Source organism: Mustela erminea, chromosome 13, assembly GCF_009829155.1.
Source record: "Mustela erminea isolate mMusErm1 chromosome 13, mMusErm1.Pri, whole genome shotgun sequence".
Classification (NCBI taxonomy): domain Eukaryota; kingdom Metazoa; phylum Chordata; class Mammalia; order Carnivora; family Mustelidae; genus Mustela; species Mustela erminea.
In genome coordinates this window covers 92534047-92560651 of record NC_045626.1, presented here as the reverse complement: position 1 = coordinate 92560651, position 26605 = coordinate 92534047, and the positions used below count along the sequence as shown (strand labels likewise).

The 26605-nt window shown below is 51.7% G+C and overlaps 1 protein-coding gene across 2 annotated transcripts in view; it reads left to right on the top strand.

Moving 5' to 3' along the window:
• Positions 1-8526: 8526 nt before the first annotated feature.
• Positions 8527-26605, top strand: part of CHFR (checkpoint with forkhead and ring finger domains) — a 29453-nt gene continuing 11374 nt past the window's right edge. The window contains exons 1-9 of one of the 2 annotated variants that reach the window (XM_032309908.1): positions 8528-8630; positions 8828-8968; positions 13533-13632; positions 17305-17414; positions 18291-18350; positions 18501-18710; positions 23215-23382; positions 25275-25434; positions 26380-26534. In XM_032309908.1, the coding sequence (XP_032165799.1) occupies positions 8839-8968; positions 13533-13632; positions 17305-17414; positions 18291-18350; positions 18501-18710; positions 23215-23382; positions 25275-25434; positions 26380-26534 (1093 nt within the window). In that variant the 5' untranslated portion in view covers positions 8528-8630; positions 8828-8838. Of the gene's footprint in view, positions 8631-8827; positions 8969-13532; positions 13633-17304; positions 17415-18290; positions 18351-18500; positions 18711-23214; positions 23383-25274; positions 25435-26379; positions 26535-26605 lie in introns of both variants that reach the window. The other variant, XM_032309909.1, reaches the window with a different exon arrangement.

Sequence of the window (26605 nt, the reverse complement as noted above, 5' to 3'; positions counted from 1 at the left end):
CATGGAGCACTGGGTGTGGTGCATAAACGCTGAATTTTGGAACACTGGAAAAAAATTAAAAAAAAAAAAAAAGATACGTATCTGTGTGTATATGTATGTTGGCAATGACGACAGCCAAGTAAAAAGCCTGTTGCTTCAGAGGGATATAGGCCTTATGTTCCTGAGTATGGCTACATGTTATACATTTATATATTCTTGTAGCACTTGTGAAAATAATCTGTGAGCATGGTGTATGTCGTGTTTATGGCACGGTGTCTGTGAACAGTGCTGCACAGTGGGTATCATTTGTACCATGAGGGTAGAAGGTACGCTGGGCCAAATGATGTATTTCTTATTTAACAACTTATATTGCCAGATACTTTTCGGCACACGTAAATGAGTTTGAGAACTCTTACCGTGCTCTGTCTTCAATAATAGAAGCCAGAATTTTTCGGTAAAAGCTCCTGCCTCCTCTGAGTGCCCAGTTTATACACAGAACTGCTATTCACGTTAGACGCGCAAAGGCAAGAAGACACGTGAGCATGTGACGGAGTGAGCAACAGAGAAGCTCTGAATAGCACTGCTCTTCATCTGAGTGTGTGGGAAATAAGGTTCGTAAAAATAAAAGACCCACAAAGCATCTCCTCCTGTTATTTTTCAGTGGGATTTCTATACAGATTAGTTGTACATAGGTCAAATATAATAGAGCCAAGAACCTGTATTTTAGATTAATATGCTAAGAGATCATGTAATCCTGTTCTCTGTGTCAATCTTTTAATGTTTTCCTAAAGTAACTTGCAAATAATTAGAAGAAACTCTATTAAAAAAAAAATAACAACAACCGTGTAGTTCTATAGGGTTACATGTAGAGACTTGCTAGGGGAATTAGGATTTTTGGGATAATTTGATTCAGACATCTTCTACAGATGAGACTTTAGAAGTCAAGGTACCTGGGACGCCTGGGTGGCTCAGTTTGTTAAGCAGCTGCTTTTGGCTCAGGTCGTGATCCCAGGGTCCTGGGATCGAGCCCCCCATCTGGCTCCTGACTCAGCGGGGAGCCTGCTTCCCCCTCCCACCCTGCCTGCTGCTCTCCTTGCTTGTACGCTCCCTCTCTGTTAAATAAAATAAATAAAACCTTAAAAACAGTTCTTAAAAAAAAGAAGTCGAGGTACCTTATTGTTTGTAAAAGAAATCTCTATTTAATGTACAAGAAATCTTGCAGTGCACAAGGTATTATCTTGCTTTTAAATAGGCCAAACTTAAGGTTAATTTGTAAATAATGTGTCTTGAAAATGCCAAAAGCCTTTCTTGAATGTTGATGAACTTCAGAGGTTGCATCACACCCTAAATGTGTGATTTACACTCATGTTTTTTTTTTTTTTAAAGATTTTATTTATTTATTTGACAGAGAGATCACAAGTAGGCAGAGAGGCAGGCAGAGAGATGGGGGGGAAGCAGGCTCCCCGCTGAGCAGAGAGCCCGATGCGGGGCTCGATCCCAGGACCCTGAGATCATGACCTGAGCTGAAGGCAGCGGCTTAACCCACTGAGCCCCCCAGGCGCCCCAGCAAACAGATTTTAAATCCGGTTTACCGAAAGCGCTTTTTACCCCCCGTAACCGCTCAGCCAGCGCCCCCGGCGCGTCCCAAGCTGGTCCGTCACTCAGACCCCGAGTTCGCTCGGGACCAGCCCGCGGCGTTGCCCTGCGGCCGCGCCCCGCCCCGCCGGCCGAGTGCGGGCCTGCGCGTGGCTGGGGGACCGCGCCGCGCCTCGTGACGGCGGCCCCCGTCGCCCGGGCCGCAGGTCGGAGAGGTCGCGGCGGTCGCGTGCGGGCTCCTTCCCGCGGTGGGCGGCGGAGCGGCTCCCGCGGTCCCGCGTCCGGGCGCAGAGGGCCGAGCGCGCCCCGGGGGTGCTGGCTGCGGCGGGCCCGGCGGGTGCGCGGAGCTGCGGGGAGGTCCCGGCCTCCGGCGAGCTTCGCGGGGGGCTCCCGCATCGGGCCGGAGTGGGGCCCGGGGCGCGGCCGGGCCGCCTGTGCGAGTCGTGAGCCCGCCGGGGCCTAGGGCGGCCCGGGACCCGCTCTTCCCCCGGGGGCGTTCCGGGCTGTCCCCTGCCCCCGAGTCCCACGCAGGTCCCTGGCCGAGGGCGCGCGCCCCTCCCGCCCTGCGCGGGGTCCTCGCCCTCCGCGGCTCGCTAGGGCTGTTTGGCCCCACGCGGGTTTCCCGGCGTCGCGAGTTCCCGGTGGAACCCGCGCGGGCTCCAGCTGCGGCAGTCGGTCCTTTGTGTGCTTGCCTTTGTCTTCCGTGGCATTATGTGGGGTTTGCCCCCCTTTTCTCCCTCAGGTTGTAACTTAAATACCTATGCCTCCCGAGTTTAAAATATGTAAGATCTAATCTATATTTTTATTTTATTTTTACTCGCTTACAATTTAAAAAGTACAGTCTCCAGGGCAGCAAATGGAGCAGATTATTTCTAGAGGGCATGTGACACACTCGGACACTGTTTAAGTACAGTTGTTGGATGGACTTTGTGTGTAAGGGCCTGCTTAGCCAGAGGGAGCCATCTGTTGTTTCTGCAGTAAACATCGATTGACCCTGCGCCCCCAGAGGAACTTACTTAAAAGCAAGTGGGAGAAACCAGTCCCAGGTAGCAAAGCCCGGATACAAGGGCGGGTCAGGCCAGGTGGAGACGTCCAATCAATGGGGCGCACATACTGTCTCCAAGGAGACCAAGCTACCAAGGAGAGGGGGCCCCGCCTTATGCCAATTCTGACCAAGGTCATAGGCCAGTTCAAATATCTACTTGGGTAAATCGAAATCCATTGGCCGCCTGTATGTGACCTAGCATGACTGTGCAGTTTTCTCTGTGTGTTGCAATCTCATGGGCCACCTCTGTGTGGCCAGGCTCAACCACCTCTGTGAGTTAGTCTGTGAGGCTGGGAGGGGTCGCGGGACCACGGGGTTGATTTGATTCTTGATGCTTGGCACGAAATAAAGCTTTGACCTTCGCTTTGTATCAGTCTCGCTCCTTTGATCACGGACCCATTATTGGGGGACCTATCATTGTGGGTTACTTCATCCATAGTCTTCACTCAGAGGAAGAGCATTTGTGTTTCTTGAAGGATGAATGGTCTCTTCGCCCTCACCAGGGCAGGTTCCGGGCAGGTGTACGTCTTTAAAGTGGCTTTCATAAAAGAGTAGACTAGTTTAAATTAAGTGTAAAGCGTGTACATCAGTACAAACGAACCTCTCTGCACTCCGAGTCCCTATATCCAAACCCGGTTCTCCCTGGCTTCCCTCTAGGGGCCTATGTTGCCATGGCGTCCAGCTCTCATCGGAACGCTGTTGCCTCGGTCTTGCCTCCCTCAGTGTCACCCGTCACCAGAGTCCCCTGCCTTCTTGTAGTCTGTCCCCCCTGTGTCGCCTGTCACTCGGAGTCCCGTACTTTCTTGTAGTCTGTCCCCCGCTCAGTGGCGCCAGTCACTCAGAGTCCCCTGTTTCTTGTAGTCTGTCCCCCAGGAGGAACAACAGAAATGACCACGTGTTGCCGTCTTCCAGGCCCCTCCCCCATTCCCTAACCCATGACTCTCCGGCCAAAAGGATGTATGCCCAGGTCACGTCTCCATAGGTAACCCGATACCTATGCCCGAGACAGGAGCATCAGGACTCCCCCATACCCTCCAATCACCAAATACCTTACCATGTATGTAAACCCATGCCCTGTCTTGGTCTGATAAAAGACCCCGCCGCCTCCCTCCCAGCTCCAGCTTCCCCAACTCCCCCTTCCCGAGCCGGGGAACCTCACCTGAGAATGCTCACCTCCTCCCGGCGTGACTTTCCTGGCTCCCCTTCTCCTGAGCCCCAAAACTTCGCCAGAGAGTGCCTTTAATAAATCTTGCCTTGTGTTTACCTCGCCTATAAACCTGACACCCCTCAGTGTCGCCGGTCACTCAGAGTCCCGCACTTTCTTAACTCTCGCACATTTGCAGCAATATCCACTCTCTGTCATAGCAAGTAGTTTCCCAGTTGTTTTCCCAATTCTGCTCTTTCAACAGATTGTTTTCCTGAATTTGGTTACTTTTTTGACTTTATCTCACAGTCCAGTTTATAATTAGATTTGGGTTACTAATGACAAAGTATACATTTTTCAAAAACATATTCACTAAGGGGTGCCTGGGTGACTCAGTGGGTTAAGCCTCTGCCTTCGGCTCAGGTCATGACCTCAGGGTCCTGGGACTGAGCCCTGCATCGGGTTCTCCGCTTGGCAGGGAGCCTGCTTCTCCCTCTCTCTCTCTGCCTGCCTCTCTGGCTACTTGTGATCGCTGTCTGTCAAATAAATAAAATCTTTAAAATATATATATTTTTTTTCACTAGAAGACCAACCCCCACCCCCAATAGTCAACAAACAATCTTTTTAATTGTTCCATTAAAACAAAATAGAATCTGTTTAACTAAAACTTTCTGGCTATCGTCAATGTTTTAAAAAGTCCTATCCAAGTATGAATTACTTTAAAATCCACTCTTTAGCCTGGGTGGCTTAGTCTGTTAGGTGTCCAACTCAGTTTCAGCTCAGGTCACAATCTCAGGGTCCTGAGGTGGAGGCTGCCCCTGTGCTTAGGAGGGAGCGGGTTTCACATTCTTTCTCCTTCTGCGGCAAGCCCCACCCCCATGCACGCTCTCACTCTCTCTCAAATGAAAAGTAAATCCTATAAAAATTTACTTCTTGTTTTTTATTTTTTTTATTGAATATACTTAACAATGAAAATCTGTTATTGATAGTAATACATTTTTGGTAAATCAGCAATGCTGGTGAATGTTGAAACTTGGTGTATTTGGGAAATTGGCTGCTGGAAAGCTTATTTTCATTGAACTGGTTAGAGAGAGCATACTATGTTCTTAGTTGCGACAGCAGTGGCATTCTAGGGCAGATGAGTGTGCAGATACAAGAGGTGTCTCTGCAGAATAAGGAGATTGCTTGTTAAGCTTTAAATAGGAACACTCGGGGTACCCGGGTGGCTCAGTTGGTTAAGCGTCTGCCTTCCACTCGGGTCATGATTCCAGAATCCGGGCATCGAGCCCCACATCGGGCTCCCTCCTCAATGCAGTCTGCTTCTCCCCTTGCCTCACCCCCTGCTGGTGCTCTCTCTGTCACCCACGTTTCCTTGGATGTAGGCTACATTATCTACAGAAGGGGGCAGCTCTCCCTACCTCATCTGTGATTATTAGGGTGAGTTAACCCGTCTGGCAATTCCCACCTTGCTCAAGGCCATATCAAGCATCCACAAGCCCAGCCCCAGGCCAAGCCTCACCTTCCCCTTCTGGGGCAGCGCAGCCTTCAGGAGCACCCCGAAGGAATCTCAGCGGCCTGAGTGTGTTCGGTGGAGCTTCCTTTGTGTGGCCCCTGGTTTCCACTGCTTTGTACCCCCTTGACGCGTATCCATGGCTTTGCCTCTCGACACTCACAGGCTTTGTAGAAAGACCTAACCCTTGTCCACTGTCCTGCCCTCCAGAGTATTTCCTTATGGAACCGTGATGCTAGTTCACATGTTCCTGAGAATCACTTATGTAGCGTATCTTTTGTGGGAGCCATATTTGTTTTTTCAAATCAAATGAATTAATTCCTTAGCAGGGATGACGCATAGAGGTGAAATCAAATGTCTAGTGTTGGCACATATATATAATGTCTGGTGTTGATGGCTTGTGATTTTGTAAATTTATCTGTGAGGTGTGAAACCACCTGAGTATAAATGCGGAGTTGTCTGTGATAAACGTCTTTCCTCTCTGCCTTTACCTCCAATTTCTTTCCTTCTGCTAGATTCTTTCCAAAAATTTTCCCTCAGGAGGGAAAGTGTATTTTCTCTGTCACCTCTCATTTTTTTTTTAAGATTTTATTTATATACTTGACAGAGATCATAAGTAGGCAGAGAGGCAGGTAGAGATAGAGGGGGAAGCAGGCTCCCCGCTGAGCAGAGAGCCCGAGTGGGGTGAGAGCCAAAGGCAGAGGCTTTAACCCACTGAGCCACCCAGGCGCCCCTCATCTCCCATATTTTTTTTTAAATTTTTTTTTTTAAAGATTTTATTTATTTATTTGACAGAGAGAAATCACAAGTAGATGGAGAGGCAGGCAGAGAGAGAGAGAGGGAAGCAGGCTCCCTGCTGAGCAGAGAGCCCGATGCGGGCCTCGATCCCAGGACCCTGAGATCATGACCTGAGCCGAAGGCAGCGGCTTAACCCACTGAGCCACCCAGGCGCCCTCCCATCTTTTTATTTCAGACATCAGCCCCTGCTCTGATCTGCATGGGTTCTGTGGCTTTATTTTTTGAGCGTGCTTTTCAGCAGCAGCACACTTGCTTTTGGAAGCTGTGCTTACTTTCAGTCACCAGCCTATCACTCCACCCCAGTGGCCCTGCTTTTTGGGTTGGATGCCATGGGGTAGAGGAAGCTTGCTGTCTCCTGAATATCCATGATTTTCCAGATTGAACGTTTCTGGATGCATTGTACGTGTTTCCAAACTGCAATTACATTGTATTATTATGACAAGTTTTTTAGTCTGGTCTCAACATTTTAGCAGTTGAAAGTTGAAGTATGTTCCAGGTAACAAGAAACTTTTACTTTATGTAGTATTTAAAATAAGGTGCTGTCCTGAGGCAAGTACTATGGGGATCAGCAGGATTTGGGAAGAACATTATGCCCTCTCCAGGTATTAGCTGACATGTCTGTGTTGCTCCTGGCTCTGTGAAGCAGTCCACCCACCGTCTTTCCTGCAGAAAGGTCCCATCCATTGGTGGATAGATTCCGATGCCACTATTTTTTTTTTTAGATTTTATTTATTTGACAGAAAGACACAGTGAGAGAGGGAACACAAGCAGGGGGAGTGGGAGAGGGAGAAGCAGGCTTTCCCCAGAGTGGTGAGCCCGATATGGGGCTTGATCCCAGGACTCTGGGATCATGAACTGTGCCAAAGGCAGATGCTTAATGACTGAGCCACCCAGGTGCTCCGATACCACTAAGTTTTATTTTTGAATGGTGAATACTTTTTTTTACTTACTTGTATATATTCAGTGAAGCAAAGAAATATACTCATAAGACTTTCTTCGCTAGGGGTCCCTGATCGAACCCCGGATCGGGCTCTCTGCTCAGCAAGCAGCCTGCTTCCCCCTCTCTCTCCCGCCGACTCTCTGCCTACTCGTGATCTTTCTGTCAAATAAATAAATAAGATCTTTAAAAAAAAAAAAAAAAGACTTTCTTCGATGATGTAAGTAACGTTAAGATGGAAATCCTCTTCATTTTCCTGGATTACATTCTCAAACCAGAGGAACAAGTAATGACCAATCATTATTGACCTGACTGCGTTCTGTGCAGGATCACACTACGTCATCAGAAGGAATTAGTAAGTCGTGGTGGTGTTCTCTTGGGATCCGAGTCAAGAGTCTACTGGGTAGGAGCGGGGAGCTCCCCCGCTCAGGGGAGTGGCCGTTCTGGGAGGAAAGCCGCGACGCTGCTGCGGCCGGACCGGTCAGCGGAGCTCGGAACGAAGGCCGGCTCAGCCACGTAAACACTGTTTCCAGCGCCCAGAGTCCGACACACGGCTGCGTCTTGCCGGTTTTCCATGTAAACCAATTTTTTGTCCGAGATTGTGTTTACCAGCGAGCGCGCCCGCACTAGTTGAGCGGGTGGAGCAGAGGGAGAAGCGGGTTCCCTGCGGACCGCGAGCCCGACCGGGCTGGATCCCAGCCCCCCGGCACCATGACCCGAGCCAAGGTAGACGCTGGACCGACTCAGGACCCAGGCGTCCCTACACCGAATCTTCGGAGGGACTTTAATTCGGCCTCTCCGGTGCTGGCATCTGCGACAGCGGAGGCAGGCGCTGTGCCAAGGCTACGCGGCCCGACCTCGTCCGTCGCCGCGGAAGCCCGGCCTCGGCCTCCGGAGGGCCCGCTGCAGACGCGGCGCGGCGAGCCCCGGCGAGGCCCCGGCGAGCCCTCGGCGCTGCACGGACGGCGGCGGAGACGACCTCCGGGGACTCTCCGGGGCGCCCGTGAGAACGGGAACGCGGACAGCCGCCGCCCCGGGAGAGCCCCGCGCCCGGCCCGGCCGACGGCGGAGCCGCAGAGACCGGCCGACGCGGGCGCGCTCGCTCGCCCAGCGCTCCCGGCGCGTCACCCGACTGCCCGGCCTTCGCTCCCCGGCGGGTGGCAGTCGGCGTCCGGAAGTGCCGGTCGATCGCACTGATCTCGCCTTCCGCCCGGCGGAACGTCGCTTCGAGCCCCCCGGCGCCGCGCGCTCTTCAACGCGGTGTGGAGGAGTCATTTCGGACGCCCAACCCCCGATCACTCCATCTCTTTTGCCCCGACTTAACATGGCGCCGACGGCCGAGAGCCCGCAGACGAAGTCGTCCCGGCCATCACCAAAAATGGCGGCCAGACCGCCGCCAGCCGTCTGCGCACACTCCGGCGGCCCCCACACTCCCCCTCTCGCTGGCCTCTCGGAGTTCCGCTCTAGCCGCCGCGCTCGGTGGGCGCCGCCGCCAGCCAATGGCAGCGCACGGCCGCTGCTGGCCCCGCCCAGCGGATCAGCTGAGGGATCCGCGATGTCTGTTGACAGCGGAGGGGGCGGCGGCGGCGCGGCCGGTTCCGGGTTCGGCGCGGGGCGGGGGGTAAGCGGACGGCGCGGGGCTGCGGCGGGGGCGGCGGGGCGGCGGGCGGGAGGCGGCCGCGCGGAGGGGGCGAGCGTCCGGCCGGCGGCGGCGGCGTGGCGGGGCGCGGAGGCCGGGAGGGCCGCGGGGCGGAGCGGCGGGCGCAGCCCCGGCCCTGCGGTCCGGGCGCCTCAGCCGGCGTTTCCGGGTCTCGTCAGATGTGAGTCCGATGGAGCGGCCCGGGGAAGGCGAGCAGCCGCCGCAGCAGCCGTGGGGGCGGCTCCTCCGCCTGGGCGCCGCAGACGGCGAGCCGCACGTCCTCCTGAGGAAGCGGGAGTGGACCATCGGGCGGAGGAGAGGTGCGGGCCGGCCGCCGGGGCGCGCGGGGCAGGGCGGGGGCCGGGACCAGGCTCGGGGACGAGCGCTGGGGGCCGCCGCCGGCGAGGAGGGCTGCGGGCTGGCCCGGGGGCCGGGGCCGGGGGTCGGGCCGGGCCGGGCCGGGAGGCACCCGAGGCCGCCGAAGGGCCCTGGGCGGGGCCCGCTGCGCTGTCCAGTTGTCCCGGTGGAACAGGCTCCGGTGGACGGGCCGCGGTGCCTTGGCTGGCTGTCGGCCCGGTCCCCGCCGAGTGTTTCCCGCGGATCGTCGAATCGTCGCTAGCCCTTCGGGAAGCAGCGCAGGGTCGTCGGGCAGGACCGCGAGAGCGCAGGGTCGTCGGGCAGGACCCCAGAGAGCGCCTCCGCTCGGGTGGGGTCGCGTGAACGCCGGCAGCAGAAGGAGCCCTGCGGAGTCCGGGGTGGAAACGGGGCGGCTCTTAACCCGCCGTGGGTCACCGCAGGCCCAGGGCAGACGACAGAGTACCCGGAGATGAGTGCACACGGGGGCACGGCAGGCCCGGGCCGGGGGCTGCCGCGGAAGCAGTGCGCCGAGGGAGATGTGTAGCAGTGGGCGGCTACGTTTGTTTTTATTTATTTCTTAAGATTTTATTTATCTGACAGAGAGAGACACCGAGAGAGAGCACGAGCGGGGAAGCAGGCGCCCCTAGAGCAGGGAGCCCGATGCAGGGCTCCATCCTAGGACACTGATCAGCACCCGAGCCGAAGAAGATGCTGAGCAGCTGGGACCCAGGCGCCCTGGTGGCTACGATTGAAAAGCTCTCAAGCCCCCGCTCGTAGAGTTGAGCTGCTCACTCTAGGTTGGAAGTACGGGGCGCAACCAAAGTCCCGCAGCTCGCTGAGACAAAGTGTGTCACCCTCCAGGCTCAGCTGCCTCCAAACTCCTAAGGGCCCATCTGGCTGTTTGACCGGCTTGGCATCTTGCCCGCAGGGAGAGAAGTGTGCTGCTCAAGTGGGCACAAAAGTGTGGTTTGTCTGAAAGTTAATACATCATCACTCCGGCTCTTTCTCTCTCTCTCTATATTTTTAGTTTTTTAAGTCCAGCCCAATTAACGTACGCTCTTTAGTTTCGGCTGTGCGATACAGTGATTCAGCAGTTCTGTCCACTACTCAGGGCTCGTAATGAGAAGTATACTGGAATTCTGTTCACCTAATTCACTCTTCCCCCAACCCTCCCCTGCCCCCGCTAACCAGCCGTTCTTTTCATGTAAGAGTCTATTGTTTTGTTTCTGACTTTATATTTTAAAAAAGAAAGAATGTGCAAAAATATTATTTAAAAACAAGTATTTTTTATATGTTAACTATACTGGAATTTAAAAAACTAAAAAAAAAAAAAAGGCTAAGTACTATGATAAAAAATAAGGATAATAAAGTAAAACACAATTTTGGGGGTTATTTTACCATTTATGATGTACCTGCACCTGTTTTTGTTTTTTGTTTGGTTGGTTGGTTTGGTTTGGTTTGGTAGTCTTAAATCTCAGTATCAAGTTAACTTTTTTTTTTTTTTTACAACATTGAATGTTTTTACCTGCCACTAGAAACTTCTGAAAAATGCATTAATTGTCTTTAATTTATGTAATAGGAATTTGGTGAAGAGCAGAGGCCAGGTGTTTCCAACCTGGCGCTGCCTCATAACTTGCTTTGGGCTAAGGACTTCGCTTTCCATACCTTTGTACCTACTTCACTGAAGAGTAATGCAGGTCTTACTGCGAAATCCTTAAAAGGAGCCTGGCTGAGAGTTAGCTCTTAACGTTAGCCATTGTTATTGTAACACAGTATTGTAACATCATTTTGCATGTTAATACAAGGAGCAAAAACAGGCTGTTGGGTAAATCTTCTCGGGAGAATTCCTTTGGTGAATGTATTAATCTCTCCATGGGAAGCAGAAGTTGCTGTGTTAGCCTGTCAGGCTGTTGTAACAAAATGCCACAGACCAGGAAGCTTAAGCAATAGACATTTGTTTTTCACAGTTCTTAAATCTGAGAAGTCCAAGATTAAGGTGCTAGTCGATTGGTTTCTTGGTGAGAGGCCTCTTCTGGATTGCAGGCAGCTGCCTTGCTAGCCTTCTCCTTCGAGACAAAGTTTTGGTGTGTCTTCCTCCTCTCCTAAGGGCACCAGCCCGATCAGATTAGGGCCCCACCCAGTGGTCTCATTTAATCTTTATTCCCTCCTCCCAATCCCTGGCTGCAGTCACACGGGGGTTCAGACCTTTAAGAGGAATTTTGGGAAATACACAGTACGTAAGAATTGTAGGGCTTGATTACATTTCTTTTTTTTTTTTTTTAAGATTATTTATTTATTTATCTGACAGACAGAGATCACAAGCAGGCAGAGAGGCAGGCAGAGAGAGGAGGAAGCAGGCTCCCCGCTGAGCAGAGAGCCCGATGCGGGGCTCGATCCCAGGACTCTGAGATCATGACCTGAGCCGAAGGCAGCGGCTCAACCCACTGAGCCACCCAGGCGCCCCTTGATTACATTTCTTTTAAAACAACACGCGTGGTCTATGTAAGGCATTATTTCGAGGAGAAAGCGAGAGCTGAGTTGGTGTGTGGGAAGGGAGATGGAAGACCTCACCTTCCAAGAGCTTCCGTGCTGGGGGCGTGGCCGACGTGTGCGCCAGCCAGCCTCCCGAGGAATTTAACCCACTGAATGATAAGCGGGGCAAATGCCAAGAATAGAACTTAGCACAGAGTATCTTGGATCTACGTTAGAATGCTATGTTCTGGTGTAGAGAAGCTTGTTAAAAACCCATCCCAGTGGCATGATGACTAGTGCTGGGCTGGGGGCGGCGGGCACACTGTCCTGCTGGTTAGACTCCATGTGCTGGGAAGATGGTGAGCGCAGCTGAAATGTGCCTTGGGTAAATGTAGCACTTCCCCTAATGTATAATGTGGAGTAAGATGTCTAATGCTTCGGGTTCATGGAGATACAGTTCACGGTAAAATTCACCCCTTCCAGGCGCCCGGTGAGTTTTGAGAAACGGAATCACCACTGCTGTTAAGAGGCAGAACGTTTCCATCACCCTAGAAAGTTCCCTAGTGGTCCTTTGGATCAGCCACCTGCTCTCAAGCCCAGCTCTGGCCACTATCCATCTAATTTCTGTCCCTGTCATTCTGCCTTTTCCAGAATCTGGATCTAAGTGTTCCACCACCGTCTGTGTATGGCTTCTGTCCTTTGACATAACCCATTTCAGGCTGTTGTGTGTTTCAGTAATTCCTTCCCTTCCCTTTGTCTAGGCTCCACACCCAGATTGAAGCCCAACACAGGGCTTGAAGTCACAACCCTGAGATCAAGACCTGACTGGTACCATGAGTTATTCACTTAACCGATCAAGCCACCCAGGCGCCCCCGTAATGTGTATCTTTTTGGTGCTGTGTAGTCTTCCAGTGTTTGGGTGTACCACAGTTTGTTTTTTAATTCACTGGCTGATGGACACATGTATTGCTTCCCATGTTTGGTTCTTTTTCTTTAAAGATGTTATTTATTTATTTGATAGAGGGTTCACAAGTAGGCAGAGAGCCCAATGTGGGCTCGATCCCAGGGCCCTGAGATCATGACCTGAACTGAAGGCAGAGGCTTAACCCACTGAGCCACCCAGGCGCCCCCCATGTTTGATTATTAAAAGTAAAGCTATAAGCCTTAGTAGCTATAGCATAAACTCATTATAAGCACATTAGTGATTCAATAGTAAAAAGTTCTTGAAAGATTCTATTCCTTTGGTTTAAGGAGAGAACAAAATATTTGATGATATCTCCCTTGCATTTAATGAGGGTATAATGATCATGTCCAGCTATGGATGCATTCCCCCTTCTGTGTTAAATTTTCTCAAACATGTACCTCTGTCTGTAATTTGCTCAGTCCCATTTTCTGTGACTCTTGATTATTGCTTCAGTTTGTGATGATTTATGAAGCCTTAGATAACACTGAGAAATTAAGGAGTAAGTGAAGATATTGAAGAGTTACTTAAATAAGACCCTTAGTTTTAAACTTCTTTTTTATCACGCCGGCTGCATAGATGTGCATATGGTGAAATTGTCACCAAGAAGCTCTGGTGTGTAGCCAGAACTGTTGATGGTGTGGGTATCCTTTAGGTAATGGGGAGTCAGAAAGGTTCAAGACATAGTCCCTCTCCCTTTGCTTTGGATTAATACTTAAATGCTTTTTCAAAAATTGCTTCTTATCGGGGTATCTGGGTGGCTCAGTCAGTTAAGCATCCAACTCTTAATTTTGGCTCAGGTCATGATCTCGGTTCTGGGACCGAGCCCTGCATCAGTCTCTGAGCTCAGTGGTGAGTCTGCTCGAAGCGCTCTCTCCCTCTGCCCCTTACCCCACTCTCTCGAAATAAAAATTTTTTTAAAAAAATAAATAAATCTCAAAAAAATTGCTTCCTTTCTTGCTTTATTAGGTGTTGTCTCCTATGGTGCATACAACATGGATCCTGATTTTCAAGCACATGCTTTGATAGGCAAAGGGTAGTATTATGCACGGTCCCTATGGTCATATCCAGTGTGTATCCTTTCTCTGTTTTAGGTTGTGACCTTTCGTTCCCCGGCAATAAACTGGTCTCCGGAGATCACTGTAAAATCACAGTGGATGAAAAATCTGGTCAGGTGTCACTGGAAGATACCAGGTAAGCTCCTTCTGAACTTTTCTTAAAAGGATTTCTTGTTTTTGTTTTTATGTAATCTCCACACCCATCGTGGGGCACAAACTCCCAGCCCTGAGATCAAGAGGCCCACATTCTTCCGACTGAAACAGCCCGGTACCCTTCGTTCCGGACTTCGGTTTCCTCTGGAGTCCATTGACTACAAAGAAGAAACAAGGGCTTGTTTTCTATGACACAGTAGTTTGGTAGGCCGTCAAATTCTTAGAAAATGTATTTTCCTGTTTCCAATAACACTTCGGTGTCTGTGACCCTTCTTGAATGTGTTCAAATTAAAGCAAAAATATTTCTGAAAGAAAGATTTAAAAGGCAGCGATAACCTATTCAAGTTAGACTTTCCTCCAAGTCAAGAAAATAAAAAATTGGGATGCCTGGGTGGCTGAGTGGGTTAAAGCCTCTGCCTTCGGCTCAGGTCATGATCCCAGGATCCTGGGATCAAGCCCTGCATTGGGCTCTCTGCTCATCAGGAAGCCTGCTTCTCTTCTTTCTCTCTCTGCCTGCCTCTCTGCCTATTTGTGATCTCTGTCTGTCAAATAAATAAATTAAAAAAAAAAAAAAAGAAAAAAAATTGTATACAACATAAATAGTACATAAAAGTGAAAAGCTTTCCCAAATCCCACTTACCTATTAGAAATACGTATTTATTTTGTATTAATGTATTTATTTTGTATTTTGCTAGATACATTGTTTCTCCTTTTTCACTTTCATTTATGGGGCGCTTATGTCAGTGCACCCGGACCCATCTCGCTGCCTTCACTGTGATTATGTAATTATCCGTCAGCTCCTTTACTGATGGAGAGTTATTATTTTTTACATTTTCTTTTTTTTTTTTTTTTAAAGATTTTATTTATTTATTTGACAGAGAGAAATTACAAGTACACTGAGAGGCAGGCAGAGAGAGAGAGAGAGAGAGAGAGAAGGAAGCAGGCTCCCTGCTGAGCAGAGAGCCCGATGCGGGACTCGATCCCAGGACCCTGAGATCATGACCTGAGCCGAAGGCAGCGGCTTAACCCACTGAGCCACCCAGGCGCCCCACATTTTCTTATTATAAATGACACTGCAGTTATTGTCTTCCAGAACTCTTTGCACTCGTGTCTGATTATTTGCTTGGGGCATATGTGTAGGAAGGAACGCGGTGTCAGAATGTGCTTTCAGCCTGGTGCTAGGGGCAAAGTGGCAGGTGGCCTTCAGCAGCGTGTTGACAGTGTGCCTTTTCCATCAGACGAATTCTTATTGTTGTAAAGGTCGAGTGTTAGGAGATTGGCAGTTACAGTTGTAGGGTAGAAGACCAGGAATTAGTTTATTAGGCAGAAGTGATGCTCCTTTCCCCTCTTCTACTAGGTAGCAGATTGAGTTATTTCTTAGCCTGATGGAGAACAGCATAGCACCCGTTCTGGAGCTGTCCCACGGCAGGGCGGGGCTCTCCAGGACTGGCCGTGGGACAGTTTTGTAACAACTCGCTGCAAATTTACTGGCTTTCACAGAGCTGCGATCTCATAGTGTCGAAGATACAGAGTCGAAGTCAGGTCTCATTGGACTAAAATCAAGGTGTCGGCAGGGCTGGCTCCTTCTGGCGGTTCTAGGAGAGAATCCTTTTCCTGCATTTTCCAGATGCCGCCGTGTTCCCTGGCTGCGGTGGCTGGAGGGGAGAGGGTGTTCCCTGCCAGAGGAGGTGCAGGTGCAGAGGCCCGGGGCACAAGCAGGTCCTGTGCACGCAGAGTGAGTGGCCGGTGCAAAGCTGGGCAGTGGACCTGAGTGGGAAAGCCCTGGTGTCCACGCTAAGGAGTCTGGACTTTAGCCTGAGAGCAGGGAGAACTGATTGGGGTTTAAGCAGAAGAGTAAAGTCAGACTTTTTTGGTTAGAAAGGGCGTGAGAATGGATTGTGGGGAGACTCCCAGCGGCAGTGACCGGGCTGTACTGGGGAGCACCACCAGCTGCTGGAAGTGAAGCCGCGCTGGGGCACTGGCCGCTTCCCTGTGACAGGCAGAGCGGAGTGGTCGGGACAGAGACTGTGGGAATATTTACTTTGTGGCCCTTTATGGAATAATAAAGTAGTGGGCATCTGCTCAGATGTGAAAATAAGGCTTTTCAGCCCTGGAGGCCTTAGGAGTGAAGCTGCAGAGTCAAGCTCGGGTGGTCTGAGTGCCTGCAGTGGGTTCGGTCCGCTCGCCGCGTTGTGTCCTTGTCCTATACGTTCCCATGCTGCGGCGCGTGCTTCGTCCGGTCACGACTTTCCATCAGGTTCTACTCAGGACTCCCTCAGGGAAGTGCTGTTCCGTCCTGTCCCGGCTGACTTAGACTCCTGTCTGTCCCCTTGGCAGCCTGTCCCTCTTCCATCTGTGCTCCCTGATTGACCGGAGTGACCTCCCAACCAAGGGACCACGCCACCTTCAGCCCGTAGTCGACACTGATTTGCTTCTGCCGGAAACCTGTCTTTCTCTCTCTTGTTTTTAAGTAGGCCCCACTCCGAGTGTGGGGCCCAGTGTGGGGCCCCGGTGTGGGGCTTGAACTCACGATCAAGACCTGAGCCAAGGCGCGCCTGGGTGGCTCAGATGGTTAAGTGTCTGCCTTCGGCTCCAGTCATGATCCCAGGGTTCTGGGATTGAGCCCCAGTTGGGCTTCCGGCTCAGCGGGGAGTCCGTTTCTTCCTCTCCCTCTGCCTGCCCCTCTGCTTCTGCTCTGTCTCTCTCTCTCAAATGAATAAATAAAATATTAAAAAGAAAAGAAAAGACCTGAGCCGAGATCAAAGAGCAGGACGTTTAACCGTCTGAGCCACCCAGGTGCTCGTTGGAACCGGTCTCTCTCTTTTATTTTTTAAAGATTTTATGTATTTATTTGACAGAGAGAAATCACAAGTAGATGGAGAGGCAGGCAGAGAGAGAGAGGGAAGCAGGCTCCCTGCTGAGCAGAGAGCCCGATGCGGGACTCGATCCCAGGACCCTGAGATCATGACCTGAGCCGAAGGCAGCAGCTTAACCCCCTGAGCCACCCAGGCGCCCCTCTCTCTTTTTTTTTCCAAAGATTTCATTTATTTATTTGACAGATCACAAGTAGGCAGAGAGGCAGGCAGAGAGAGAGAGAGGAGGAAGCAGGCTCCCCACTGAGCAGAGAGCCTGATGCGGGGCTTGATCCCAGGACCTTGAGATCGTGACCTGAGCCGAAGGCAGCGGCTTAACCCACTGAGCCACCCAGGCGCCCTGGAACCCATCTCTTAAGAGGCATCAGTGCTGACTGGAATGAGCTGACCTGGTTGAAACTCCTGGAGGGAGGGGTGAATCTGTGGGCAGAGCAGAGGGCAGAAGCGGAAGAGAAGCTGGAAATCAGAGCTGCTGGCAGAATTCCAGGGCTCCACCAGGAGGCAAATGGGGGAGAATGTGGCGTGGGGAAAAGCAGACACGTCGGTGAGATTGGTGACGAGTTTGGCTGTCAACGAGGGGTAGCAGGCAAGCTTTTCCTCAGGAGAACTGCGGTGTGGCACTGGCATATATGGCTCCTTAAATATTTACGTTGTGCTTAGGAGTATTTTATCATTTTCAAAGCAGTGATACTAATTTGATTCCCTAGTGGTGGTAGAGAAAGAAAATTTTCACTCTGGAGTTACTTTAAGTAGGCTAAATTGCAATTTCGTTGTCTCTGCAGCACCAATGGAACAGTGATTAACAAGCTGAAGGTTGTTAAGAAGCAGACCTGCCCTTTGCAGACGGGGGATGTTATCTACTTGGTGTACAGGAAGAATGAGCCAGAACACAGTAAGAGAGAGGGATTGGACAGGGTGGACACGGGTGGTTCGTGGCGGGGAGCTCTTGCCGCCGCTGGGAAGCGTCGTTGAAAGGAAGTTTGCTGAAGCAGCTGTTTCCCGTAGGAATGTAGTGTTAGCCACATTTTCTCTGCTCTTGATACAGACTCTCGGCATGAGTCATGTCTGCTGAGAATGGGAGTGTTGACCCTGCAGTCTGAGCCCGAGCCATTCTTCCGAAATCCCACCCTGGCCACAGCCATGCATCTCAGCAGAGCCAGGGGAAGTGAGCGGGGGTGGGCCGGGTGACATAGCGGAGGAAACCTCCGTTGTAGGGAGTCAGACCTAGAATAGGAGCTGGAGGCCAGGGGTCATCTGCTTTTGAAGACCTTATAGGAGACAACAGACATCTGACTGGATCCCATTTGGGCTTTTCCAGATCTGAGTATTTGTTTGAGGAGGAATGATACAGGTCAAGGAGAGTTGAGAGGGAGTCTTTCAAAGGTTACCACGAACTGGAAGAGGGAGGCAGATATTCTCGGGTTGTCTTCCGCGTCGTCAAAACCAGCCCCTGGCCACGTGGCAGGTCCCGTGTCTGCTCCTGCTGGTGGTTTGAAGCGACAAGCAAAGCACAGGTTCACCCCCTGCTCATCGCTCTGCCTCCCCTAGTCTGCCTCCTGCCTGCAGACTTTTTATTCCGAGCCTTATTTATTTTAAAGTTGGTTACGTTATCTTGGGTCACTTGTTTTGAAATCTCTTGAACTGGTTAATGTTGTTACCGGCTGGTAAGTCAACATCGTCAGCAAGGACCGAGGAACCGACGTGACAAAAAGGAACAGATCCCAGGATGGTCCTGGGGACTCCGTTCTGATTGCTGATTTCCTTTTAGATGTGGCATACCTCTATGAATCTTTAAGTGACAAGCAAGGCGTCACGCAAGACTCCTTTGGTAAGTGAGGCCGTAACAGCGCAGGTGCGTAGTAAGGGCTGTTGGTTCTCACTAGGAAAGCCTTTTCATGTGCTGGAACGTCTTGGCTGAAGCCGTGGTGCTCCCCCTGAACCCTGACCGTATGCTCTTTCTGTTCTTTCGTGTTTGCAGAAGCTAATAAAGAGAATGTGTTCCACGTGACCAAAGATACCTCAGGTGCAGGGCAAGGTGATGACCCCCAGGTCCTGCCGTCATCGCCCACCACTCAGGCGTGCTTTGAGGAACCACAGCCATCGACGTCGACATCAGACCTCTTCCCCACGGCTTCTACCTCTGCCATGGAGCCCGCCTCTGCAGGGCGAGCGCCTTCCTCCAGCTCTGGTGAGGGGGGAATCTCAGGGTGGTCGCTGCGCGCCTCTTCGGTCACTGATTATGACCCGTGTTACTGTGGACGGAGACAGACATAGAAGCCACTGGGGAAGCCAGAGGCGGCATCAGGCATTAGGCTGTCAGCAGCAAGATCGCTGCCGGAGTCGACGGTGTCGTGTTCCATCTGCGGTAGAAATGTGGAGAGTCCGGCCGTGCAGTAGCATGGTGTGTCTTGTCCTTGTGCGGGGATATAATTCACAGGCCGTAACAGTCACCCGGCTCAAGTGTACACATCTGTGGTTTTTACTACATTCATAGTGTTGTGCGTGCACACCACTGTATCATTCCAGAACATTTTTGTCACCCCAAAAGGAGACCCCACACCCACCAACAGTCACTGCCCCTCCCCCAACTAATCTGCTTTCTCTCTGTGTGGACTTGCCTCTTCTGGACGTTTCATAGAAGTGGAGCCATGCAGTCTGTGGCCTTTCGTGTCTGCTGCTTTCATTGAGCATAATGTTTCCAAAGCTCACCCAGAGGAACATATAATTTACTTACTTATTTTTTACTTACTTATTTTTTAAAGATTTTATTTATTTATTTGAGAGAGAGTGCACAAACACGCACCAGCCGGGGAAGAGGCAGAGGGAGAAGCAGACTCTCTGCTGAGCGGAGAGGCCAACTCGGGACTTGATCCCAGGCCTCCAGGATCGTGACCTGAGCTGGAGGCTTTACCAACTGAGCCACCCAGGTGCTCCTGGAATAACATGTAATTTAAAACCAGTTTTACATGTACTGGTCTTTACCTTCCTCCCTGGTCACTAGAGAAGATTCAGACTCCCTGGGTGCCGTGGGACTTGAACATTTCTTTGTAGCTAACTGTTAGGGTGTAGAGTGTATACATATATATGTTCTGTGACTTGGATCGTACTATATATGTTCATTGTTTTAAAAGATTTTATTTATTTGAGAGCGGGAGCCAGCACAAGCAGGGGGCAGGTGGGGGAGAAGCCGATTCCTCACTGAGCAGGGAGCTCAGTGTGGGGCTTGATCCCAGGACCCCAGGGTCATGACCTGAGCCAAAGGCAGAGGCTCAACAGCTGAGCCCCCAGGTGCCCCTAAATATGTTAATGTTTTAGTTCACTTTCTTAGCTGTTCTATATTTTTTTCCAGATTCTCTTTAGGTTTATCTTAAGTTTAAAAAAAAAAGGTCTTTTTGAGATTTTTTTGATTGGGGAGAATTGACATTTTTACAGTACCCAGGACAGTGGTGGTTCACCCTGGTCATAAGCTCTTTGATGTTCTTCAGTGAAGTAAGCCTTCTTCACCTTGTTTTGGGAACTCAAATTTATCCCTAGAATGCTTTTTTTATTCTTGTTTTTTGAGATTTAATTTATTTGAGAGAGAGCAAGTGAGTACAAGCCATGGGGGAGGGGGCGAGGGAGAGGCAGGCTCCCCACTGAGCAGGGAGCCGCGGTAGGGGGGCTTCGATCCCAGGACCAGGAGATCATGACTTGAGCCGAAAGCAGACAATTAACCGACTAAGCCCCCCAGGGACCCCTCCCTCTCTTATTCTTAACATTGTAGTGCACAGAGACCGCCTTAAATCTTGGCGAGGGTGTGTTTGGCTGTGAATAGTAGAAGACATGGTTCCCAGAGCAGAGTCTGGAGACTCGCAGCCTCGCCCTGCCTCACCAGCTCATGATGTCACCGGGCACTTCCTGTCCGTGGCGCGTCGGCTCTTTGTCTTCTTTTAATCTTCTGCTTGCAAGAAGCCCAAGTTCTAGCTGTCGCAGACACATTCAGAGGCAGGAACCAGCAAGGTCTTTCTAAAAAGAACTCGGTTGCGGGCTCAGGAGCAAAGGACTTGTCCCCAGAGGTCCCCTCCGTCCCCTCCGTCTCCTTGGCCAACCTAGCTGTTCTCCAAGGTGGTCCTTATTTTAGCATCTGTTCTGGTGGGATTTGGGGAAGGAGAGGCAGTAAATGCAGGGACTCTGTATGCTTCCTTGAGACCAGAAGCCTTATTTCTCCCACATTATTTGAACTTGTCTCCATTTTTGCGAACTTGGTTTTCACTTGCCAGTACAGTTGCTCTTTTTAGCGTAGGGAGCGCCACTCTCCTACTGGCTGCCCTCATTAAGGCTTTGTAGCTCTCTCGGCCGTCCTTACCCAGAGCCTCCGCTGCCCAGCCGAGTCCCCAGCGGCAGCGGGCTCACACAGCACACCACGCTTTCTCCCCGGGTCAGTGGCACCCGGCTGAGCACCAACACCCTCGTGTTACGGGGACTTCGGCGCGTCCATAAAGGACTTAGAGGTACTTAACAGGCATGCTTGCTTACACAACGGTAGTGGCTGGTGAGCCCTGTATCTGAGTCTCACCCACCACCTCCAGGAGATAACCAGCAGCAGAAACCAGACTCATGACCACAGGAGGCCCTCCGGCCTGTCTCCTGGTGCTGCTGAACTCGAGTCCCAGCTTCTCAGACGCCTTTGACTTACCGCTCTTTCAGCATCATACCTCAAACTCCTGAGTAAAAGAAAAGGCAGTCACACTACCTAGATAAAAACATGCCAGATACTGAAAAATTGCCCAGATGGTTGAAGTTCTCCAGGTTCTGTCGGCTCGCGTGCCCTTTAGAGTATCCCCTGGGTTCCTTAAACCACAGAGACACGACACAGTTAGGTCACGGTTAGGTCACGGGCTGCCCCGCTGCTGGTTCCACCCACCCGAGGGCTTCCCCTTGTGAGGGCCGCCCCAGGAGGAGTAGAAGTGACATTCACTGACCTTGAGTGTACCCGGGGGAGTGTTGCGTATGAGCGCAGATACAATGGAAGGCTGTGGGCATTCTGGATTAAATGCTACTCTCCAGCTGTTTGCCTCTGTAAAAACATGCTTTGTCTCCGGTCCCAAGCTGTGTGTTTTGTGGTTACTGTAATAGCTTTTCAGAATTGAAGCACAGAATAGCTCTGATAGCTCTGATACCAGTAGGAATTTTTTCTATTCCATCTATATACTTAATGCAGTGTATAATGTGAGTGGGTGGGATTTGATAGTTTATTTTGATAATGTTCTAATTTCATTCAAGGAAACCGCAATGCGGTATCACCTCACACCTCTTAGAATGGCCAGCGTCGAAAAGACAAGGGATGACAAGCGTTCTTGAGGACGCGGAGCAAGGGGAGCCTCCCGTGGTGTCGTGGGAGAGCGGGCTGCTGCGGCCCCTCTGGAAACCAGGGCCGAGGCTCCTCAGACGGTGAAAGAGGGAACTGTGTCCGACGCAGTAGCCTCGCTTCTGGGTGTATATGCGGAGAAGTGAAATCACCGTCTGCAGGAGGCGCCTGCACGTCCTTGTTCCCACAGCAGCGTTCACGGAGGCCAGGACCTGGAAACGAAGAAAATGTGACGTGTGTGTGTGTGCACGCGCGTGTGCACATACAACTGTTAATTTTACCGTGAAAGGGCAAAAGGGCAGTGCATTTATATATTGTACGATTAAAAAAATCATAAAAAATTTTGCTGTAAGCAGATTGTTCAGATGGAAAGCTTAGCGCCAGTTGTGTGAAGCTGGGGGCATCTTCCTGTGTGTCTGAGTGTGTACATACTGATAAGGTTCGCAGCCTGCTGAGTGTGCGCTGGGTGCCAGGTGCTCTTACAGGTTTTGAGGTCACCCTCCCCGTGGGTCTCTTGGAGAGACACCGCCATCGTGGTGTGCATTCTGGAGGGAGAAGCTCGGCGGAGCTCAGGAGCCGCCCCCCCCGCCCCCGTAGTGGGGGTGAGAACCAGAGCCAGGAGCCGGCGCTTGACCCCGTCTCGTCTCTTCCCTCCGTGTAAAGCTCATTTGCTCCCTCAACAGTTTTAACCTTTTTCCTTTGGCGGCTGTAGGGCAGTTTCATTCTTTTTCAAAATAACGGCACTAAACACTTGCATATTACCGACTACGCCTGCACTGTAGCGGATGGTATTATAAACCAGGTCTTTATCCAGATGAAGGTTATCAGAAAGTCTCCTTAGCCTCCTGCCGGCTCGTTTCGATCAGTGCTTCCGGCGTCCGGCGTGCGCGGGTCAGCACCGCCCTGGGAGGTGCTCCTGCCCCTTCCTTTCTCGCCGCACCGTCCCTCTGCCCTGTCCGGCCTTGGGGTCCCTGCCGGCCAAAGTGCAGCTCTTCTGAGAGGACGGGCTGTAGCTGCGCCAACATGCGTCACGGCACGGTGAGTGTTCGGCCTTACTTCGCATGCGGATTGGCCCCGTGTGAGACGAAACGCTCCAGGCCGATCCCAACCACAAACACGTCTGCCTTTGCTTCCACGCGAGCTCACGCTCACTCCAGGTCCATCCAGCACAGCAGCGGGCACAGGTGCGTTTGAGAGACGCAGCTCCGTATTTCCAGCGAGTGTGTGTCACTGAGAATGTGGCGTCTTGGATTACCTAGGCCCGACTCGAACCCGTGGTGCTTCACCTGCTGTGCTCTCTCCTGGGCAGGTGAATCAGAACCTCTCTTGTTTGTCCTCCTCACAGGCTCCGGAGACGCGGGCGTTTCCCCGGAAGAGTGTGGTCCGTCTGTGGCCGGTGATGAAATCCCTACCTTTCCTTCAGCTCTCCCAGACGGAGAGGGAGCTTCCTCTTCTCTGTCAGAACCCCGGGATCAGGAGGATTTGGAGCCCAGCAGGAAGAGAATGAAAGGAGGTCAGAGTCTCGGGGTTCTGTGTGTCTTGGCCCTTGTGGGAGTGCCGGGGTCCCAGTGGGACTGTTCGAGAGGCTTACGGTGGGGCCTCCCATTTTCCAGAAGTTTGAGGATATGTCTCAGGCAGACACCTGTGGTGCCTCAACTTTTTGGAATGGAAATCTGAACCTTTTCTTTCTTTCTTTTGTCATCATTGGATTGCACTGTGTTTACTGTCAGGTTATGCTCGTGGTCCGGAAGCAATGTGTTCTGAGTTGCCGTTCTGTCCACATTTGACAATCATTTTTTTAAGAATATGTGGCCTTTGGAGGAGCCTGGCTGGCTCATTCGGGGGAGCCTGTGACTCTCGATCTTGGAGTTACGGATTCCAGCCCCACGTTGGGTGTAGAGCTTACTAAAAAGTAAATGAACTTAAAAAAAAAAAATTGTTGCCTTTAAGCGATAGCTTTAACCTTTTCGTAAAGGTGATTCAGAGAAAAATCTACTCTTAAAAAGACAAAGTTAAAAAGACTATAAAAAATTTGGGGAATGTGTAGTGGGACAATGGCTGCGCTGCAGGCTTGAGACCGCCTGAGGATGGGAGCAGTGAGACCAGGGCTCTGGGAGGGAGGAGGACCTTGGGGGAGGAGACTGGGATATTTTGCATATTGTGTGGAAAATTGAACTGACTGGCTGGGGGGGTGTGGAAAAAATCAGCAATAGTGCGTAAAATAATAAGCTAGTATAAAAATGAGGCCACTTTTGGGGGTACCTGAGTGACTTAGTGAAGTGTCTGCCTTCGACTCAGATCTTGATCCCATGATCCCAGGGTCCTAGGATCTAGTCCCAGTCGGGCTCCTTGTTCAGCGGGGTGTCTGCTTCTCTTCCCTCTGCCCCTACACCCCCATCTCCCCCCACCAAATAAATCTTTTTTTTTTTTTCCCCCACCAAATAAATCTTAAAAAAAAAAAAAAAATCGAACCCAGGCAAGGTATTATATAGTTAAAAAATACGAAGGTCTGTACCAGCAAAAGTAGCTAAAAACATGAAAGTCGTTAACTCAGTGGAGGTTAGACCACGGCAGAGGACTCCTGCTTCTGGTTTAGAAGATTCACAGCTCCTGGTCACATCGGAGCGCGTACTTTCCAGTGTGTACACAAGTCACGTTTTTTGTTTAAACAAAAATGACATTACATACAAATCCTGAGTGACAAATGGCCTTTAAGCATGTATCCCGAGTGCCCCTTTTTATGTGATTACGTTTAAGTTTCTTACGAAACTTAAGTGTATTGGAATTTGAAGCTGCTTTTCAGCCCCCTTCAGAACACCCTTTGAAATACAAACACCGGGGGCGCCTGGGTGGCTTACTGGGTTAAGCCTCTGCCTTCGGCTCAGGTCATGATCTCAGGGTCCTGGGATCGAGCCCCGCATCGGGCTCTCTGCTCAGTGGGGTGCCTGCTTCCCCCTCTCTCTCTGCCTGCCTCGCTGCCTACTTGTGATCTCTTTCTCTCTCTGTCAAATAAGTAAATAAAATCTTTAAAAAAGAAAAGAAAAGCGGGGCGCCTGGGTGGCTCAGGGGGTTAAGCCGCTGCCTTCGGCTCAGGTCATGATCTCAGGGTCCTGGGATCGAGTCCCGCATCGGGCTCTCTGCTCAGCGGGGAGCCTGCTTCCTCCTCTCTCTCTCTGCCTGCCTCTCTGCCTACTTGTGATGTCTCTCTGTCAAATAAATAAATAAAATCTTAAAAAATAAATAAATAAATAAATACAAATAAAAAAGAAAAGAAAAGAAACACAAACACTGGCGGGAGCTGCGTCTTCCGTCCGTAGGTTGAGGTGTTCGTGAACCCAGAAGAGCCAGCGTCTGCTGCTTCCCTGCTTGGCTGCGGTGGTCAGAATGCACCCCTTTCTCTCGCAGATGGGGGCCCTGACGTGACCCTGCAGTTGCTGGCAGCAGACCAGTGTAGAGACACCCACACCGGCCTGGGCAGTGTCCGGTCCGAGGCAGTGAAACCAGACAAGATGGAGGAGACGCTCACGTGCATCATCTGCCAGGACCTGCTGCACGACTGCGTGAGGTACGCGCCCCGCGGGGAGGTGTGCCGGGCCGCCGCAGCCGGGAGGAGCGGCCGCCGCGGGGTAGCCAGCCTCTGGCTCAGGGCAGGTTTGATGCTGTGGACGTCACTGTCATTTGACCTGTGTGGCCAGCCTGCCCAGTGCCCGGTGTCCGTACCCGAGGCTGTGGAAGAGCTCACGAGGCTGCAGTGGCAGTGGCCTCAGTGGGCACAGGCTGGCACAGCTCCCAGTAGATAACCCCAGTAGCCTGTGTGTGCTCCACAGATACAAAACAAAACAGGAGAACTGTACCGAGCCTTAAGGGAATGTCGTAGTTAATCCAGGGGCAATGCCCCGGAATGTGGGTCCCAGGAGCCACTGGGGAGAGCCCCCTCCTTGCTTCTTTGGGGAACTGAAGGGTGAAAGCCCTTAGAATTTCCACTGAAATGCAAGCCTTTTCCACACTCAGTGTCCCTGTTCCTCGTATGCCTCAAGTCACAGCCTGCTCTCCTGTCCCTGCTGGAGCATAGATTGTCGCTTCTGGTTTCTCTGAATTCCCAAGGACCAGGTGAAAGTAGTTGAGGTCGAGCGCCGTTCTGCCAGGGGAGCCGGATCCCCTGGTGGCCTTCCCCGCCCAACAGCTGGGGCTGCGGCTGCGGCCAGCGCGGGGCCCCAAATGTGGTGTGTGTTGCGGCCCGAGAAGCAAGGGCTCTAGGCTCTGCTGAGTCAAGTGAGCTCTGTAGGTCGGGGGTAATCGCATTTTTCTGTTTGTTAACGAACCCTCAGCCTGAGCAAGGCACATCCTCCTCTGGGGAGGGGCAGCGTGAACTGGGGTCCCTGCTTCTCCTGCTCCAGGCAGGCCATACCCCATGTGCCCTGGCGTCTGGGGGGCTGCTGTGGCCTGGCAGACAGATGCTCTAGCGGCGGGTAATGCGGGGGCGTCTGAAGACCTGTCCTTGTGCCCTCAGCCTGCAGCCCTGCATGCACACCTTCTGTGCCGCCTGCTACTCGGGCTGGATGGAGCGCTCCACCTTGTGCCCCACGTGCCGCTGTCCCGTCGAGAGGATCTGTAAAAACCACATCCTGAATAACCTGGTGGAGGCCTATCTTCTCCAGCACCCAGGCAAGTGGGGAGCCCGCCCAGCTCCTGGCCGCTGCGGGGGTCTCTCCGGGGCCCCTCAGCCGGTAGAGCCA